Source organism: Rhinopithecus bieti, unplaced genomic scaffold (assembly GCF_001698545.2).
Source record: "Rhinopithecus bieti isolate Rb0 unplaced genomic scaffold, ASM169854v2 scaffold_6979, whole genome shotgun sequence".
Taxonomy (NCBI): domain Eukaryota; kingdom Metazoa; phylum Chordata; class Mammalia; order Primates; family Cercopithecidae; genus Rhinopithecus; species Rhinopithecus bieti.
In genome coordinates, this window is record NW_016805527.1 from 1,070,301 (window position 1) to 1,092,359 (window position 22,059).

Here is a 22,059-nt window from a genome sequence, read left to right on the forward strand (position 1 = left end):
AAAAAAAAAAAAAAAGAAAAAAAAAAAAAAACAAGAAAATGATTGATAGATACATACATACATAGATAGACTTATAAAGAAATATTTACTTTCACATAGTTATAGTTTTGTGGTACTACATTTGTTTTATTAAAAATTCAAACTTTTTTTCAGACTGAAGCATAATTTATCTTCCATTAACAAAAACGAGGATCTTAAATCTGACATATGATTACAATTAAAATGCTGAAAGGAGTTATGAGGCATTTAAATCATCCTTGAATTAGAATGTTTGCAGCATATATCTCAGAGTTGACCTTAACACATTACCTTTGTTGCGGCATCAAAGCAGATAAATCCTGTGCTGAAGTCAATTGTGAGTCCCATTAGATGACTTTCTAGCACACATGCATAGGTCTTGCACTAGGTAGAACAGAAAGTATTGTTACTTTTCATGTTATTGATGCAATATTAATATTAAGAACTATGTGACAGCTTCTGCAGTAAGTACTTCATACAATATCTAATTTAATATTAACAATAACTGGATAAAGAAGGGAGGATTATCAACATTTTAATGTTAATGAAACAGAAGCTGAGAGTGTTGGGTTTTATTTTTAACTTGCTAAGGTGTATGCCTGGCCAAGTTTCCAATCCTGCTCCCTCTAGTTTCGTCTTTACACTGTGCTACACTGTTGGTTTTCGCTGTATTGACAATAAAGGTGGTATATAAAAAAACTTTAGGTGTAGGCAAGTTTATATTAAGTCGTTATTTACTGTAGCCAACCATTTTCATTAAACAGAAAGATAGCTATTGTTAAATAGCACTGTCTTGAATTCTCAGGATATCAATTTTATGGATATAATTAAACCACATTCTCATGCACACAAATACAAATTTAGTAACCAAGCCAAAAGAGTAGATCTTGATCTTAAGAGTCTTTCTCTGTTCTTCAATGTTGCACAAGATATTCCTACAGATATGTACCACTTTCCATTTATTTGTTTAGAACTACAGATAATTTTTAAAAATCAACAAGTAATTACTTTCACAGTGAGGTCAGATAATATTATAATTGTTCTTCTTTCTTTTTTTTTTTTTGAAACAGAGTCTTGCTCTGTCACCCAGGCTAGAGTGCAGTGGCACGATGTCAGCTCACTGTAATCTCTGCCTCTTGGGTTCAAGCAATTCTCTTGCTTCAGCTTTCTGAGTAGCTGGGACTAGAGTCACCCACCACTGTGCCTGGCAAATTTTTGTATTTTTAGTAGAGATGGGGTTTCACCATCTTGGCCAGGCTGGTCTCAAACACCTGACCTCATGATCCACCCACCTCAGCCTCCCAAAGTGCTGGGATTACAGGCGTGAGCCCCTGTGCCCAGCCTAATTTTTCATAGCAAATATGGATACTGAAATATAAAGAAAACAGGATATAAATCAAATATGAAATAAAAACTTGAGGTTTATATATGCCACCACGTATTGTTAAATCTATAAGCCAGTTTTATTTGCATTTAATTTTAAATCATGGCGGGATATTTCAATCATGAAAAATATTTGTGATTCATGTACAAGACTAGAGAGAAGTAGAGAAAGAAACAAAGAGAGACAAGAAAAAAAGGAAGAGAAGTTTATCTGAAGCAAATTTTTAACACCTATCCTTACATTGTATTTGTTTTTACAATACCATATGTAAAACTGCACTAATTGAATCACATTCTGAATGTAATCATAACTAAATACATCAAGTTGCCTTCACCATAAATTACATTCTTGTGTTTAAGCCTTGTTAGCATAGCAAAATTATAATGATGCAAAATTATTCTTTTGGAGTTACGGTTTTTTAAAAAAAGCAGACTAAAGAACATACTTAATGGGCCTCAAAAGTCCATTTTCGGGAGTAATTATATTTGTTTAATACATGAGCATTGTGCATGCTTACATCCACCCATTAGCACTTTATTAAAACTATTATCAACATTAAGGAATGTTTAAGGCCATAAAATTTTCTCCTAATTTAGACATAATGGTTTGCTAATTTCAAGGACTGTCATTTAAACAAGAAAATGTCAGGTGAAAATAAATTCAGTGCAGCATATTAAAATTTTTCTATTAAGTTCAGCATTACAAATTAAATTAGATTTTCTCAATAATCATTAAATTGAAACAAATAGATGTGCTATAAATTGAGACTCACTGAAGTCTCAATTTATATATAGCCTCAAGTTCTATCATTTATAATATTAATAGCATATCATGTGTATAGTTAACATATGTTTAATATTGAAACTTTTAATTTGTTGTTTAATTTGTTTCCTTAAAACAAATTATACAGAGAAAATCAATAAATAAATTATCCTTTTAAGGAAGTTTAAATGAGAAACACTTCGAAAGTCAATTCATTACTTTTTTTTGCTGCTTGTTTTACAACAGAACTTATGTTCCTTCTTTATTTAATTCCCTACCAACTTTAATGGAAGTGATAAATTAAGAATATAGAAGAAAAACATGTAAGGTTCTTCACGTAAATATATTCACATACTTGAATTTTGAAAGTAACACTACAAGGTGTTCAGCCACTGATTTCTTATATAGTAAACAAAAAAAGTTATAAAATCTGTAGAACAACTAAAAGCTAAGAAGACATTAAATATTTTACCTTTCACTTCTGACATATATCTCACACTGGCATTGTGAATGGGCAAGGAGATAGTCCAATGTATTTCAGTGAATATCAGTTTACAGAACACAAAGCCCAGATTCAAAGATTTTTTCTCTATCTAATTTATAAATATCAGGAGACTTAAAATAAAATACTAAATTGGAACCAAAATGTTAAAATTACCATGTATTATTTCCAAGCAAAGTGGACTGTTGTAGAGAACTAATAATTTAGAAAACCTAAAAGTATAAATTTGAATAACAAAACTGTCAACTTGCATTCCATTAAATTATATTTTAATGCTTTAAATGGTCTTGGACCTTGACTTGGAATAAAATCATATTTAATATATTTTTGTTTCCATTTTTGATATAATATATATTTTTTTGAATTGAGGTTCTATGAGCTAATTGTGGAAACTATTTTTTTAGCTATTTAAGACTTTTCAGATGCATGAAGATAAAAGAGTTATTGAAAAGAGTCAGCTGAACAATTAAAAAAACTATAATTGAAGTTTTCTTTCTGTCCTCTTCCTCTGATTGTAATGTCATACTGTTACAACTTGATGTGTTGACTACAGAGGTTTGTGGTCAGAAAATAGAATTCAGTTCAACATGTTCAAAATATATGTATCCAACAATCCTGTTTTAAGCAAACTTTCCAGAATAGTCAATGCTAGATTATTCACCATATTTGTTTTCATAATTAACTGTCCATGTGTGTATTTAGGTCCTTGGTCTATTGATCCATTTGCATGTGGCAAGCTCATGATAACCTTTCAGTTTGTCCACTGGTCTGTTTGAAGTCAGCCACAGAACCGACTTTGGGAGGCTGTTTCGTTCAATGGTCTTGTGAAGACAGAGGCTGAGGGCTCTAAAAAGTATGATCTAGTGTATAACTTCACAGTTAAGAAACAAAGTTCAATAAATATCTGCTGACTACTCATGATGTGCAAAATGCACTGGACCATGGTTGGCACATGAATAAGATAATTCCAAACAATCTATAATTTAGTGCAGGGAATAACAAGCACATGTCACTGCAATACAAAACAGACTGAGTGTGAGCAATTCTTAAAGAAAAGACAAATAAATGGAAGAATCTTATAGATGCTGCTATAAATAAGTAGAAAATATGGTATAAATTTTATCACTAAACTATGCTATTTTAAAATCTATTTCCTATAGTTGTATTTCTAATCAAATGTATCAGTTTTATGATTTTGTTCTTGTATGTGTTGATGATTTTAAGTAAAAATGTAATTGCTTTTCATGAATAGCAGGAATGAAATTGCTTAGTTTGCGTTTTCTTTTCTGTAAAAAAAAAACAGACAAGTATGTTATATCGTGTTCAAAAGTGAGAAGAAGAGTTGTTTGAACAGGATAATTGTAGGAGGAGTATTGGCAAGCATTAGGCATGGTGGGCTGGAAATCATGAACATGTTTCTGTATGATATGACCTTTGATAAAAAGTTTCAAAACCTCTATAAGGCTTTGAAGGCTGGAGGCAAAGGGAAGGCTTTCTAAAAGAAAGAGCATTGTGAGTAAATGACGCCAACAGGCTGGAAATTAGGAGGTCATATTTGGAGAACAGGAAGTGACCTTGTCAACAATTAATTAAATCAGAGTATTTTCTATACTAGATTTAAGTCAGAGTAATGTCTAATTAAAATTAGAAATATATTTTTGATTAGTAGTAGGAAATAGCCTGGAAAGATCAAGTTGTGGAAAACTAAATTTTATTCAGAGCTATATTACTAGTCACTAAACAAAAATGACTAATTATGGAATGTATTTGAGGTCAAGACTCCTGGAATGTTATTTTTACACTACTTTGGAATGATATTAGAATTCTAGGGAAGTGGTCATGCATCTGAGGGAGCCACACATCCTGCGATCCCACAGACTCTCACCTGTATCCGTTCTACTTCTAGAAAGGTTGCTGTCTGGAACGCTCTTTCCCACTGGGCGAGGTCACTTTCCAGCTCTACTGAGAAGTACAGGTCCTCCCCAGACTCAGACTGCACGGTGAAGCAGTGTTTCCGTCGGTCCAGCAGGTCACTGTCCTGGTGAAAACCTGGAGTTACACAGGCTGGTACACATCACTTCACATTACTAACCTGGCCATTCCTGACTGGAGCAAGGTGCTGAAGCCACAGGTAAAAAGATAACACTCTGTGAATTCACCATGTCTTCATTACGAATTATTCCAGAATTCTGGGCTTCAAAGCCGATAACTAACACATGACTTCTCTCTCTTTACACTGAAGCATGTCCATAAAATAGAAGTTAGGGTTTCTGGCTGCAACTCTTACTAACAATATAACCACCAAAGCATTTAACATACAAGACTTGGTTTATTACTGTTCAAAGGGGTGACACACTAACCCTTCCCTTCCTTACATAACTGTTATGATGTTGAAATTAAATAATGCTTGTGAACATGTTTGTAAATTTTAAGGAACTTTATAAGCAAACTGAAATATTCTTCTCCATGAGAAATGAAAAAGAAAATCAGTCTAATTTGTCTACAGCACTAATATTACTTAAAAAAACATATTATTTACCTTACTTGTGTAACTGTATTTCATTGCATCAAAAAGATGACTTTGATGCTAACAATTTCTTGGTCTTACAAGAAATTTCCAACTAAAGTGTTCACAAATTTACATGTATTCCAATTTAAGAGATTTTAACATAAGAAAAACAGTGAAGTAAATAATTTAGAAATAGAGTAACTCAATGCAACATGTCAGATATAGCATTTTAAATACAGTCATGTGCCGCATAAGGACAATTGTGTTAATGATAAACTGTATATTCAACAGTGATCCTATAAGGTTATAATGGAGCTGAAAAAGTCCTATCCCCTAGCAATGTCATAGCCGTTGTAGTGTCATAGAACAATGCATTACTCATGTGTTTGTGGTCATGCTGGTGTAAACAAATCTGCTGTGCTGACAGTTATATAAGTCTGGCACATATGATTATGATGTATGCTACATAATAATCATAATAAGAAAGACTATGCTACTGGTTTATGTATTTACTGTATTATAGTTTTATTGAATTTTTTAGTGTACTCCATTTATTTAAAAAAAATAGTTAACTATAAAACAGGCTCAGGCAGTTCCTGCAGAAGGTATCCAGAAGACAGCATCATTACCATAAGAGATGACAGCTCCATGCGTGTTATTGTCCCTGAAGATCTTACAGTGGGACAAGAGGTGATGGTGGAAGACAGTGATATTGGGCATCCTGACTCTGTGTAGAACAAGGCTCATGTGTGTTTTTCTGTCTTATTTTTTTTAAAAAGCAGAGAATAAGGATATAGAATAATTTTGTACAGCTGCATAATATGTTTGTGTTTTAGGCTAAGCACTTTTACAAAAACGTCCGAAGTTGAAAAAATTAAGTTTGTAAAGTAAAAAATATTACAGTAAGCTAAGGTTAATTTATTATTGAAGAAAAAATTTATTTTTTATAAATGTAGTATAGCCTAAGTGTTCAGTGTTTATAAAGTCTATAGTGCTGTACAGTAACAGCCTAGGCCTTCACATTCACTCACCACTCACTCACTGACTCACCCACAGCAACTTCCATCCTGCAAGCTCCATTCATGGTAAGTATCCTGTACCTGCGTATCATGTTTTAAAAATCTTTTAGACTGTACTTTTACTTTACTTTTTCTATGTGTAGATGTGTTTAAACAACTACTTACCATTGTGTTACTGTTGCCTACAGTATTCAGTACAGTCATGTGCTATACAGCTATGCAATCTAGGAGCAATGGGCTGTACTGTATAACCTAGCCATGCAGTAGGTTATGATGTCTCAGGTTGTGTAAGCAAATTCTGTGGTGTTCGCACAACAGTGGAACCATCTAACTGAGAGGCATTTCCTGAAATATATCTCGATCATTAAATGACTCATGACTCTATATATGCTGTATATATGCAGTGTACTGAAAACTGTCAGAGGGTTAATCACTGGTATCTGTAATCATTTCTCCTAAGGAGGGATGTAAGTGTATCATTATTAAACACCCAAAATACTAGATGGAATTCTCTGCTTTGGCAAGTGTTCAAAAAAAAAAAAAAATAGCTATTTTCTTTGTTTCCCACTCGCAGTCTTATAATCTCTGGAAGAGAGCTAATGGAAGGCAGTTACTTCCAGGGTTGTAGAATTTAGCTTCGACCCTTGTTGCCAGTAGATGCTCAGAAAGCTAAAATGATGATAAATGCTGTGCTTATTGATTTTCCTACTCTGTCTGAAAGGAGAAAAAAATGGAAACATAATATTTTTGTGAGTACAATCCAATGATAAATTATAAATACTTTTTAGCAGTTTTGGGGTTATAATGTCTATGGAGGCACCAAAGAGAGATAATAACCACACAAGTAAATATGTTAGTGCAAATTATTGTAAGTGCCATTATAAAAAAAATAAGAGACCGGGGGCGGTGGCTCACACATCTGTAATCCCAGCACTTTGGGAGGCTGAGGCAGGCAGTTAACCTGAGGTCAGGAGTTCCAGATCAGCCTGTCCAGCATCGTGAAATCCCATCTCTACTAAAATACAAAATTAGCCAGATGTGGTGGCGCATGCCTGTAATTCCAGCTATGCAGGAAGCTGAGGCAGGAGAATCACTTGAACCTGGACAGGGAGGTTACAGTGAGCCAAGACTGTGCCACTGCACTCCAGCGTGGGCAACAAAAGGGAAACTCCATCTCAAAATGGAATAAGGAGGAGGAGGAGGAGGAGGAGGAGGAGGAGGAGGAGAAGAAGAAGAGGAGGAGGAAGNCTCACACATCTGTAATCCCAGCACTTTGGGAGGCTGAGGCAGGCAGTTAACCTGAGGTCAGGAGTTCCAGATCAGCCTGTCCAGCATCGTGAAATCCCATCTCTACTAAAAATACAAAAATTAGCCAGATGTGGTGGCGCATGCCTGTAATTCCAGCTATGCAGGAAGCTGAGGCAGGAGAATCACTTGAACCTGGACAGGGAGGTTACAGTGAGCCAAGACTGTGCCACTGCACTCCAGCGTGGGCAACAAAAGGGAAACTCCATCTCAAAAATGGAATAAGGAGGAGGAGGAGGAGGAGGAGGAGGAGGAGGAGGAGAAACAGAAGAAGCAGCTGTGCAGGAAGAGGTAGAGGAAGAAGAAGGTATTACATCACAATACATTGAAAAGCCAGAGGAATGTTCTCTAGGAAATAAATTTTAAATAGTGGCTGAAAATGAGTAGAAGATTAAAGATAAAGTATAGAAAAAGGGTGTTCTTTCCAGAGAGTGGATGGGGCTGGTTGGGACCAAGTGAGGCACTTCAGAAATTCAAAAAAAAAAAAAAAAAAAAAAAAAAAAAAAACACGTGGCAGAAACATTGAGACCTAAAGCTAGGGAAAGACATGGGATGATTGGTCTGGTTATAAATTTTGGACTTGAACACAGTATAATGACCAGCTACTATAGCAAAAATTTTAGTATGCCCTCTCTTTATACTGCAGATATTTCAACATCTACATTAGCTTTTTAAATTGATAAATTGGCACAAAACTATAATTCAACATTGCAGTTTCTAGAAACTTTGCCAATTTTATGGTTTATTAAATTGGCCTTAATCTACATTATAATAAAAATGTTATCTAATGTCATTATTAGTCAGAAAAATTTGGTATTTTTTCCTTTTCATAAATCACATGTAGCAATAGGATCTTAAAATGGCCTTCATGTAAGATTTCCTATTCTCTTGGCAAAACTTTACTCCTTTACTCTTTTAAAACTCAATTTAAGATCTTCTGTTATATTACCCAAGTGGTGACTCTCTCTCAGACAAAGGATCCTCTAATCAACTCTGCAAATACAGTTTCAGCATATCTGAAAACTTCTTGCAATTTCCTATTGTTATTTATAAGATATTTCTCATGAACTGACTCATACCACAAATTGCATCTGAGCACCCAGGTCTCATTTTAGTGAGGGAGAGAAATGTGTTAAAATAATGAGCATATGACAGTGCTATAGAGGTAACATGCTAAGGAAGCAGAATAAGGAGTGATAAATCATCTTGAGGGAAAGTAGGAGGGGGAAAGTTGTATTGTAGGGAGAGGCTGTAGTAACATCAAGGACTTAAAGACAAATGCAAGAGCAATGTGATGCAAGCCTTTAAAAGACCAGATGATCCTGCTAAGAAATTCACAGAATGCACCTGCTAGGAAAAGATATTGGAGAGTTTCAAGTGAGAAGGAGGCAGCACAGACTCTAAGTTTTAGATGGCTAAGAGTGGATGAGTGGGAGGAGTAGAAAGTTCAGAAAAAGCAGAGGATCCTTTATCAGAAATTCAGTGAAAAATGACTATAGCTCAATCATTTTAAAGGTCTACTTTCAAAGTAATCATGTAAAATCATTGACACTAGATTTCTCTTACTAGAGTTTCTACCTTTGCTGCCTATAACATTTCAAAAGATTGTGTTCCTTTATGGTTGCAGTCATTATCAAGTTATATGCAAGCAATTATATATATATCTGAAAAGCTAAATAACATACTCTTAGAGGCTGGCATTGACTAAAAGTATTAGTATACTAAGGAGTATTTACACATGATTATTCACATAGGTATAAGTAAGAATGTATATATTCCTCTTTCTCACCCTCATTCTCTCACTCACACACATGCAGGAGCTGTCAGAAGGTGATAAGAACAAAAGCTCTAGCTTCAAAATTCTGTCTGGATTTGAATCTCCTCTCTTTTATTTATTAGTAGGTAATCTTTGGCAAGTTGATTACCATATAATAGCTTCCTTCACTCATCACTAAAGTGGAAATAATTAATTGATCTGATGATTAAATAAGACACTATATTTAATTATTTGCTTAGTCTCTAATACTTGGAAATACTTAATGTTGGGTATTTCTGTTGTCAGTGTTGATTCAATAAAATAAATATAGATAAATATTTGTATCATTTCCTAACTTGCCTTCTATGGCTTGCTCTCTGCATGCATTTCTCTTTTGTCAAAGTGTGACTTATACCCGAGTGGAAACAATAGCCTCCAGAATACATTTTGCCAATTGGAAAGTATCATTTAATAATGGTAATGATAATAATAATAGCTAAACACAACAAGAACACATTTTTTGCATTTTTCTCAATTTTCTCACTTCTCCAGAAGTATCTTCTATTTTGTTAGGTTTGTTCCAAGTCCCCTGAACACTTTCTGTAGACCGATAACCATATGCTGTCCTTCATTGGAGACCTCTCAGATGTATAAAGCAATATTACAAAGAAACAACAGGATTTTTTTTCAAGATAGCTGACTAGATGCTTTTCCAGGGTACTTCATCCACTTAGAAGAATAACAATGATGTGTAGACAATCACACTTTGCACATATGAAAGCAAAATCAAATGTTGGGACCCAGAACTCACTATACCAAAGGGCTAAGCTTAGGTAGTGAGTCATGAAAAAACTCCCTTCCTTTCATTCCCAAAAAGCTGTAATTTCATGTTTACTTTACTTTACATAAAATATAGCTTTTCTGCACATGAATAAGATCCTCACAAGAATGTGACCTCTTATTTCTTTGCCTACCCAGACTTTTTTTCTTTCTTCTTCCTCCTGCTTGCTTTTCCCTGTTAAATATTGAAGTTCCCAGAACCCTTTTTTTAAAAGCACAGGGTCCAGATCTCCTTGTGATTTGTGTTTCTTTTCTCAGGCATGTTCTCAACCTTGGCAAAATAAACCTCTAATTGATTAAGATCCACCTCAGTCACTTTTTTGTTTACAAACATATTATCCAAGAGAGAACACAGGAGTTCAACAGAAACACAAGAAGAACCTCCAGAATCTGACCAGAAAAAGAAGAGCAGTCAGTCTGTGTGGCTGGGACTGGCTGAAAATGAGAAGGCAGTAAATTCCCAGTACGGGAGAGGGTGAGTGAGTATCTCTCTGTGGTCTGCTTTCCCACTATAGATTCATGTAATTCAGGCCACCGTAGAGCACCATGACTTTTCTAAGCCCTAGATCTACCTTGGGGAGTGGCTGGGAGACTGTAAGAAGTACCCACTCTGGGACCTGGGAACCTACAACAGAACACCATTCTTGATCCTAGCTCTTTGCAAGCTGTGCACAGTCCTGAAAACTAGCAGCAGTGGCAGACTTTGGCATTAAATACACTCTAACTGTATCCTGGGGATCTGGATCTCAAGCAGGGAAGAGGTTCCCACAGCTGGAACTGATAATCAAGTATGGCATGGGCTCCAGCCATTGGCATGTTGGAACCAGGCTCACCCCATCTTTCACTTCATCCCCTTCCCCCACCAGAGCAGGAGGAGATTTGCTTGGGAGGTATGGTGTTGGGCTGGGCAGTGACTCCTAAGGCCTGGGGCAGCTTGTGTTGACAACTAGAAGCAAACTGCACTAAGTGAATCCAAACCTACTGACAAAGTTGAGAAGGTGGTGGGCCCCACCAAAACTGGGCCATGAGAGAAAATCAGATCTCACTCCTCTTGGCCAAGGTAGCAGTACTGAGTCCACACCTTTATCCTTATATACTCACAAACTAGAAAACCTAGAGCAAATGGACAAATTCCTGAAAACTTACTACCTCCTCAGATTGAATCAGGAAGAAATAGAAACCTTGAATAGACAAATAACAACATTGGATTTAAAATCCAATAAAAAAATCTCCCAACTAAGAAAAACCTCCCAACAAAGAATATCCCAGGGACAGATGGCTTCACATCCAAATTCTAGCAAATGTACAAGGAAGAACTAGTGCCAATACTCCTGAAACTTTTCAAAAAATTGAAAAGGAATTTCTCCCTAACTTATTATACAAACTATATCACTCTGATACCAAAGTCAGGCAGAAACACAACAAAAAAATAAAACTATAGACCTATATCCCTAATTAACACAGATATAAAAAATCTCAACAAATTCTCAGCAAACTAAATGCAATACATCAAAAAGATATTACATCATGATCAACTCAATTTTACACCAGAAATGCAAGAATGATTCAACATATGCAAACAAATAAATGCCATATATTACCTAAACAGAATTGAGGTCAAAAATCATTTGATCATCTTAATAGATACAGAAAAAGAATTTTTTAAAATTCAACATTGCTTCATAAGAGCACAATCTCAAAACCCTCAATAAATGAGGCATAGAAAGAACATACCTCAAAATAATAAAGGTCATATATGACAAACCCACAGTCAACATTGTACTGAAAATGGAGAAGTTGAAACATTCCCCATAAGAACTGGAATATGAGAGGAATATCCTCTCTTAACACTCCTATTTAACACAGTAATATAGTACTAGACAGAACAATCAGGCAACAGAAACAAACCAAAGGCGCCCAAATTGGAAAACAGGAAGTCAATTATCCTTGTTTGCTGATGATATAATCAGGCATCTCAAAAAATCTAAAGACTACACCAAAATCTTTTAGATTTGATAAATAAATTTAATAAAGTTTCACAATACAAAATTAACATACAAAAATCTGTAGCTTTTCTATACAGCAACAATAATGCAGTTGAAAGGAGGACAATCTTATTTATAATAACTTCCAAAAAAATCCAGAAATATATTTAAGCAAGGCTGTGAAAGAGCTCCACAAGAAAAACTACAAAACACTGATAAAATAAATTATAGTTGATACAAACAAATGATGAAACAGCCCATACTCATGGATCAATAGAATTAATACTGTTAAAATGACCATATTTCCCAAAACAATTTACAATTTCAATGCAATGCCTATCAAAATACCAATGCCATATTTCACAGATTAGAAAATAATAAATTCTAAAATTTATATGGAATCCCAAAAGATCCCAAATTAGCCAAAGCAATCATAAACAAAAATAACAAAGCTGGAGGCATCACATTACCTGACTTCAAATAATACGAGATGTCTATAGTAAGCAAAATAGCATGGTACTGGCATAAAAACAGACAGATCAATGAAACAAAAAAGTGATCTCAGAAATAAAGCCATATACCTACAGCCAAGTGAACTTTGTCAAAGTCAACAAAAATATACACTAGGTAAGGGACATTTGCTTTCATAAATGGTGCTAGGAAAATTGGGTGGCCATATGCAGTAAATGAAACCAGATTCCTATCACTCACCATATTAACAAAATTAACTCAAGGTGAATTAAAGACCATAAGACTAGAAGAAAACCTAGGGACATCTTCTGTACATTGGCCTAGGCAAATATTTTATGACCAAGTCCTCAAAGAAGACAAAAACAGGCAAATAGGACTTCATTAAATTAAAAACTTCTTAAATCAAAAGAAATAACTGACAAAGTAAATATGCAACCTAAGAATGAGAAAAAAAATTTTCAAACCATGCAACTAAGAGGGGGCTAATATTCAGGGCTAATATTCAGAATATATGAGGAACTCAGACAACTCCACAAGAAGAAAACAGCCCCATTAAAAAGTGGGCAATGGACATGAACAGACGTTTTGTCAAAAGAAAACATACAAGTGATCATGAGACATATGAAAAAATGCTCAACATCACTAATCGTAAGATAAATTCAAGTTTATACCACAATGAGATGCCATCTTATCCAAGTCAGAATGACTATTACTAAAATGTCATAAAACAACAGATTTCATGAGGATGTAGAATAAAGGAAATGCTTATACACTGTTGGTGGAAATGTACATTAGTACAACCTTTATGGAAAACAACATGGAGATTCCTCAACAAAATAAAAATAGAACTACCATTCAATCTAGCAATTCCACTACTGGGTATATACCCAAAGGAAAAGAAACCATTTTATCAAAGCAAGACCTGCACTTATGTTTATCACAGCACTATTCACAATAGCAAACATATGGAATCAACCTATGTGTTGAATAATAAAAATTATATATATACATACATATATATAATTCAATACTACTCATCCATTGAAAATAATACAATTACGTCTTTTGCAGCAACATTGATGGAACTGGAGGCCATTATCCTAAATGAAATAACTCAGAAACAGAAAGTCAAATACTGTATATCCTCACCTATAAGTAGGAACTAAACAATGGGTAAGTCTGGACATATAGAATGGAATAATTGACATTGAAGACTTCAAAAGGTAAGAGGGTGGAAGATGGGTAAAGGTTAAAAATTTACCTATTTGGGTAACTGGTGCACTAGAAGCTCACATTTCACCACTACAAAATATATGCATGCAAGAAATTACACTTGTACCTCCCAAGTGTAAATAAATAAATAAATAAATAAATAAATAAATAAATAAGAAAGAAAGAAAAAAGACAAAAATTAAAACTCACTTATAATTCCTTCATTTAGGAATAATAACTATTAATATTTTGGCTTATCTACTCAGTAAATAAACTATACTTGACTGTCAGAAACAGTGTATTGCTAAGCATTTTGTGCTTCTATTATAAATGGTATTGTTCTTTTGATTTTTTTTAAAACATTGGTTGTTAATGTAAAGAAACACTACTAATTTTTGTGTTGATATTGTAACCTGCAACTTTACTAAATGTGTTTCTATTTCTAACAGTTTTTGTGTGTGTGCATGAATGGGAGGATCTTGCGATTTTTTCTAACATATGAGATCATGTCACCTGCAAACAAGGACAATTTAGCATTTTCTTTTCCAGTTTGTATGCCATTTATTTCTTCCTCTTGCCTAATTTCTCTGGCTTGGACCTTCAACACTATAATGAATAGGAGTGATGATAGTGGACATTCTTGTCTTGTTTCAGGTCTTACAGGTGATGCTTTTAACTTTTCCTTGTTGAGAATAATGTTGGTTTTTGGCTTGTTATATATGGCCTTATTGTGTTGAAGTACATTTCTTTTATAACTAATCTGTTGGCAGTTCTTTTTTAATCATAAAAGACTGTTGAATTTTGTCAAATGCTTTGTGTTTTATAAAGTGATTATATGATATTTGTCCTTCATTTCATTAATGTGGTGTATCCCATTTATTAATTTGCAAATGTTGAACCATCCTTGCATTCCAAGGATAAATCCCACTTGATCATGGTCAATGATTATTTTAATGTGTTGTTGAATTTGTTTGGCTAGTATTATGTTGAGTATTTTCACAGTTATGTTTATAAAGTGTGTTGGCCTATAATTTTCTTTTCTTGTGATGTCTTTGCCTTTGGTATCAGGGTAATGCTATCCTCATAAAAAGAGTTTGGAAGTGTTACCTCATGAATTATTCAGAGTAATTAGTAGAGAATTGGCATCAGTTCTTTTAAAAATGTTTGAAAGAATTCAACAGTGAGGCCATCAGGCCTTGGACTTTTCTTTGATGGGAAACTTCTTATTACTAATTCAGTATCCTCACTCATTGATGGTCTCTTCAGATTTTTATTTATTCAGCACTTACTCTTAGTAGGTTGTATGTGTCCCAGAATGCATTCATTTACTCTAGGTTATCCAATTTGTTGTCATATACCTTTTCGTAAATTTGCTTATGATCCTTTGTATTTCTGTGGTATCAAATGTAATGTTTCATTTTTAATCGCTGATTTTATTTGTTTGAGTCTTTTATCTTTTTCTTAGTTTAGCTAAAGATTGTGAATGTGATATTTTTTTCAAAAAAAAAAAAAAAACTCTTCATTTCCTTGGTCTTTCTTTTCTAGTCTCTAATTCATTTATTTTTTTTTTATTATTTTCTTCCTTCTAATAATTTTGGACTGTTTCCTCTTGCTTTCTGGTTTGTTGAGGCATAATATTAGGTTACTTATATGAAATCTTTCTTCTTTTGTAATGTAGGTGGTTGTTGATACAAACTTCCCTGCAAGATTTGCTTTTCTGTATCCCACAGGTTTTGGTATATTATGTTTTCATTTTCATTTGTTTCAAGAAATTTTTAAATGTATCTTTTAATTTTATCATTGACCCATTGGTTGTTCAGGAGCATGTCATTTAATATTCATATATTTGTGAATTTATAAAATTCTTACTGCTATTGATTTCTAGTTTCATATTACTGAGGTTGAAAAAAGTACTTGATATGATTTTAATCTTCATAAATTTGCTGAGACTTGTCTTGTGGCTTAAATGATTTATCTTGGAGAATATCCCATGTGTGCTTGAAATGCAACAGAATGCAGAATGTTTCTGCATTCAAATCCAATATTTCCTTATTAATTTTTTGTCTGGGTGATCTGTCCAATTTTGAAGCCTCTATAATTATTTTATTGCAATTCATCTCTCTTTTCAGATCCTTTAATATTAGCTTTATATATTTAGGTGCTCTACTGCTAGGTGCATTTATATATCTACAATTGTTACATACTCTTAAAGAACGTTCCCCTTTATCACTACATAATGTTCTTCTTTGTCTCTTTTTATGGTTTTTGATTTAACATCTGCTTTGTTTAAGACAAGTATTGCTACATCTGATTCTTTTTAGTTTCTATTTGCATGGAATGTCTTTTTCTATTTCTTCCATGTGTGTCCTTAAAAGGAAGGTACATGTATTGCAATCAGCATATAGTTGGGTTTTGTTTTTATCCATTCGTTCATTTATTAGAGAATTTATTTCATTTCTAATCAAGATGAGCATTGATAGTTAAGGATTTACTACTGATACTTAGTTGTTTTATGTGTTTTTTTGTTTATTTCATATATTTTTTTCATTTTTAATCTCTTGCTGTCTTTCTTTGTGGTTTCATGGTTTTATATAGTCATATGTTTTGAATTTGTTTCATGTTTATTTTGTGCAGGTCATGCAGATTTTTGCTATTGGTTACCAGGAAGCTTACAATAGTCTATTTCACAGTCTATTTCTATTATTTATAATTGTCTATTTCAAGCTGACAACTTTGATTGCATAAAACCACTTTATACGTGAAAACATTTTCAACTACTGCAAAAGTAACTTATTTTACAATTATTAACTTTAAATAAATATTTAAATAATTGTAAATAAAACATTACATTTGGAATATTTTAAACATTATTTAAAAAATCAAATGAACATTAATATATGCAAATTAATTCTTTATTTCTGAGTTTTAGTTGCTTTATCTGAGAAAAAGAAAGGAGAATACAAGTTTAAATTTCCTCCTCCTTCTTAGGAAACTATAATCCCTAATATAAATTGACATATTCTTCAAATATCATCTCTAGTTTAATCTTTATAGTAATCCACCAAAGTTGGCTATAATTTAATGTATCTAATGAGGGAAATAGGTCTCAAGCACATTGATAACTTTCTCACTTTAGAAGCTATTAATACTTGGCCTAAAAATTAAAAATATTAGTTTGGGAGACATTCAGCTTGAGTCTGAATGCCACTTTTGACTACTCCTTTTATCTCTCTAAGAATTAGTGTAGGCATTTTCAACAGGAGATGATACTGCCTGATAGTACCTGCCTTATGGTTCCCGTGAAGATTAAAAGAATTGATTGATGTGTATCACTTAGAAAAAGTGACTTGAACATACTAAGTAGTCCATAATATTACTAATATCTCATAATGTGACTAATAACTATAATATTAACCATAATTGAAATAGACTACTATTACAAAACTAGAACATATCAAACAATGAATCCTGTACATGTTGTGGTACCCATGCACCTAAGAATACACACACACACATACAGTGTGATATTGTGTGATGTTGCATGGTAGAATACAATGTATATAAGGCAGAGACGAGAAGACTTCATCTTTTAACACAATTAGCTAACAGTATTCACATTGAAGTGAAAACACGCTCACCAGAATTGTGTACTATGTAGATAAATCTGACTCTTCCTCCATTCTCTAGAAATCATGTGCTGTATGTGTATGTGTGCCCAAAAAGTGTATGAATTCTATGCTAGCTTAAAATAGCTGCATAAATACAAATACTGATCTCTATAGATATGTATTTATTGTTCCTGTTAACAATAGTATTTTCTATTTGAAGAATATCATTTATATTATATTATTATATTATGAAATGTTTTTATGGATATTATTTCATTTTCCATTCTGCCTTTGAAAAAATTAAGGTTTGAAAAGGTCAAATGACAAACAAGTTCAAATATTGAAAACTCAGAGATTCTGAAATTTATGGGTAAAATATGTTTTTTAAAAAATATAACCACCTTCCACAGTTTTTTGTATTATCAGAGTTAGAAAACATATTCAAAGATTAGCAATTTTAGGCTTGGAAATCCATGGGGCAAAGGGGCTTTTATAAGGTAGATACTGGATGAACTCCTGGACACCATTATTACTCTGGAGGACTGGTAGTTTAAATGGCATAGTTCTTTCTGGCAGTTCTCTCATTTCACTAGCATTTACCTCATTCAGAAACAAATACATTAACCAATCTCTTGGAGCAAAAGCAAGGTTATTTTCCTACGTTTATCATAAGCAGAGAATACATTGACCACAACCATGCTTTTGTTCTTCTAACATGCCCCTTACTGATTTATTTGTTAAATCTGTTTACACATTATGGCTTAATTTCTTTCACTAACTTAGTATGTCTTAGATTTAGCTTTTCACTGGGCTGGGAGAAATAAAGCTCTATTTTTTTTTATTTTTAAAAAGGTGAATTTCAGTAAAGGTAGGTAGCACATATGGAAAAATGCTGTGCAACTTCAAAGGGAAAATACTTTTTTATATGATAATTTCTTAAAATATGGATAGATCATATGTAGAATGTAATTATCATAAAACCCTTTTATCACTGTATTTTATTTGCATTCTTGAACTTTTTATTTAATATACTTAAATCAGTTTTCATTATTATTTTGATTGACATCAGACAGAATTTTCCCTAAGACATTATTATTGAAACAGAAAGAAACTTTACTACCATAAATTAGTATTCCTAGAACCAGAAAAGCAAACAAACAAGAGATACACAAAACAAAATTAGTTTCTTATAATATTGTTGAATAGATTACTTTCAAAATTGCTTACTGAGATTAATCTAAACCAGGATTAATAGTTCTAGGATTCATCTTCCAGCTTTTAACTCTAATATTCTATCTCTTAGACTAATTGTATCATAATTTTAAAAAGTTCTCAAATTCATGCTTAGAAAACACACAGATAGAGAGCATGTGGTTTTCCAGAGAAATGGCTACCCAGTGAGGGGGAAACACTACTTGTTTATATAAGTGAGGATATCAGAGGGTCACAAACACTAGGAATTATGGTTGGTCATTTGGTCCTGCCTCCAAAAAATAATTCAAACAAACCCACATTTAAATGTCTACTAAGAATGAAATTACAATTCTTAATCTTTAATACTTTGTATGTAGAATTTGTTCTTCAATGTTCCAGTCTCCCTTTTTGAAAACTTTACCCTCACATGGCAGCTTATACTAATTTTTTTCCTAATCTTTCTTCAATTGTCATTAAAACAGGTGGTCACCACTTTTCAAAAGTAACATTTTATGTCCTTGAGGGCAATTATGAAATCACCTTTCAGCTTTCTCTTTATAAAATCAAGTGAAGCAAATGATTGGACCTTCCTCACAGGTGCTATGTTTTAGCTATTTAATTATCTTAGTGTCCGTCCACTGCAACTTATTCCACTTTTCCCAAATCCCTCAAGTAGTAAAAGCCATAAAGTAGCAGAATGGACTCATATGAATCTGACCACCATGGGATATAAAGGGAATACTTGTGTCACTTGAAATTGCTCTCCTATTTATATATCTTAGTATACTGTATTAGTATCTTGCCTAGGGAGATGTAAAAAGTTCAGATCATTGTGGGAAATGGTATCTGGCAGCAAAATGTCTCATAAAATGTGTTCAATTAGTCCTGCACATTTTGTCAGATGAAGAGGAAGGTTTTGGCCAAACTATTCAATTAGTACTCATTAATATGGATGATATCATCTTTGGTCTGACTTCTGAGTCCTCTTCTAAAGAATGACTCAGGACTAAAGAATGCTCATTCCATCCCAGTCCCATTAGATACTGTCTTCCCCCTATCCCCACCCCATCCACGCCTATAGTTATTTATTTCTTTTAAAAAAATACAAATAACTTTCAATTGTGGAAATATTTCCAAGTGAAGTTCAAGACTGCATATACTCACTACTATTTCAGAAAGTGTTTTATTTGGGGGGCTACAGAAATATCCATAGTAGATATTCAACCAAAAAATGGATTGCATGCCTGCTGTGTGCCAGGTGCCATTCCAGTGTGGGGACATAGCACTAAGCAAAACAGATGACATCTCTGTCTCCTAGAGCTTTGGTTTTAGTGGGACAAAGACAAACCACAAAGCAAATAAGAAAATGCTTAATCATAATATGTCAGGCAATGATAAAGCCAATTAAATACAGTAGGGAGTACTAGCCTTGGAAGCATTGGCATTTATAAAGCATAATAGGAAAAATAATCTTCAGGAGGTAACATTTGAGAAGAGGCGTGAAGTGAAAGAGTAAACTGTTTAAGATATTTGGAGAGGAAGGCAACAAATTCAAAGGACCTAGGGCCGGTGTATGCCTAAACAGGACAGTGGAATTGGTCTGAGTTATTGGTTGGGTAGTAAAGGACTAGAGCAGGCAGGCGAGGCATCAGGGTCTTGGGAGAGTGTTCTTACAGAGGGCCCTGAGAACTTTGTATTTTACTTTGAGGCAAACTGGAAACTGATAGGAGGCAAAGGTCAAAGCAGGAACCAGGTGGGAAATGTGAGACCAACAGTTGAGGGCCGAGGATAACTAGGGTTAGATATAGTGAACTCCAAGTTTCTCTTCAAGGAATCAGTATGTCAGCATGTTCAGCTCTCTTATTCTTTGATTCTCTATTTTAAAGTTTAACCTCTTGGTTCTCTTTGCCCCCTTGCCTCTAGTTTCACAACTTTCCCACCAACTCTAATCAGTAATTCACATCATTTCCCCTGGTCACCTGCTTTGACCTGAGTCACCCCTGGTCACCTGCTGTGACCTGAATCATCCTGAGTCACCTGTTCTGTAACTGCCCTTCCCACCAATCTACCTACCTTGCCACTCCGGCTTGTACCCCTGCTCTCTTTAAAATAGCCAATAGGAATTAGCTTAGACTGCAGGGTCCAACCCTATCCAATAGGGGAATGACACAGCAGTAGGGGCTACTTGCATCAGGAATAAGAACTCCTTCCCCTCCATCTCCAGGTGTGCTCTTGCCATTACTCCATCTGCGAGTCACACTCTTCTGTAGAAGTAAAAATTGCCTTGCTGAGAAAATTAAATTTATGTTCGAGTGTTATTTCTTCTTTTAGGCACCTAGGAACAAACATTTGTTTCTAACACCAGTGTCACAACAGTGGTTCCAGATATGTTTTGCTGATGTGTTAGATATGGGTCATGATAAAAGATTTCAAGAGTGACTCCAAGGTCTTGGGCAAGAGCAACAGAAAAGTTAAAACATCTCTTGACTGAGGTGTGTGTCTGCAGAATCAAAGGACATGTTGTGTTGGTTGTGTCTGAAGTATTCATTAGACATCCATGTGGCATCATTCAGAAGGCACTAAAAACATTTGTTTGAAATGCAAGGGAGAGCTCTGAATAAATTTAGAATCATTGGCATATAAATGCCTTTTAATGCAAGGCAGTTGGAAATAGGTTGGGAATTCCTAACAAGTGAGTTTTGACAAATAATTCTTAGCATTGCTGGCTCATTATGAGGCTTTGGGTCCTCCTCTCTCATTGTTTTACAAAATAGTACAACACTCAAAAAATACTTCAAAATAAATTACTTCTTACAATCCAAAATAACATCACTGTCAGTTTTACACATTTCAATTAAATAGTAAACAGGTTATGTATTATGTGTAAGAACTACAAAAAAAATGAATAATTTTAAACTATATAAAATGATGTGATGTGTACATATACCCTAATGAAATATGTTTTTATTTACTTAACATTACTGGAAAATAGGGATTATAAAATAATTGAACATGGTATAACTCAGAGCCATTATTTATGTATGTAATAAAACATATCCCTCTCTCCTTTTGTATGTAAGTCTTTTCCAAAAATGACATTTTAAAAAACTATATGCTCTATAATGTTCAATGTATTAGTCAATATTTCAACATCAAAAATACATAAGCATGTAACCTGCATAATTCCAATCTTATGTAAATACAAAGCATATTTGTATTCTGATCAAAATAGGTTATTATTACTGCACTCAGATTTGACAAAATTTTAATGTCTACAATTTATTATATTCATTCAAAAATTATCAGATCAATTAGTAAATATTTTCTGTGGCATTTAATCTTTTGTTGAGATGGGTATAACTTTTCTTTATTTGAAAGCATTTCTCCTAAAACAGAAGTATACAGGAGAAGATAAACCAAACAAAATGGAATTTAAGCATTTGTTTAGTTTTATTTACATTGTGTTTCCACATTATTCTAGTGAATAAACACTT

The 22,059-nt window shown here is 33.7% G+C and overlaps 1 protein-coding gene across 1 annotated transcript in view; it reads right to left on the reverse strand.

Moving 5' to 3' along the window:
- SNTG1 (syntrophin gamma 1) overlaps nucleotides 1-22,059 on the reverse strand; it is a 408,192-nt gene that overhangs the window by 100,118 nt on the left and 286,015 nt on the right. Inside the window, exons 14-15 of the mRNA XM_017872759.1 lie at nucleotides 4,552-4,704; nucleotides 310-402 (exon numbers count right to left, since the gene is read on the reverse strand). Coding sequence (XP_017728248.1) covers nucleotides 310-402; nucleotides 4,552-4,704 — 246 coding nt within the window. The remainder of the gene's footprint in view (nucleotides 1-309; nucleotides 403-4,551; nucleotides 4,705-22,059) is intronic.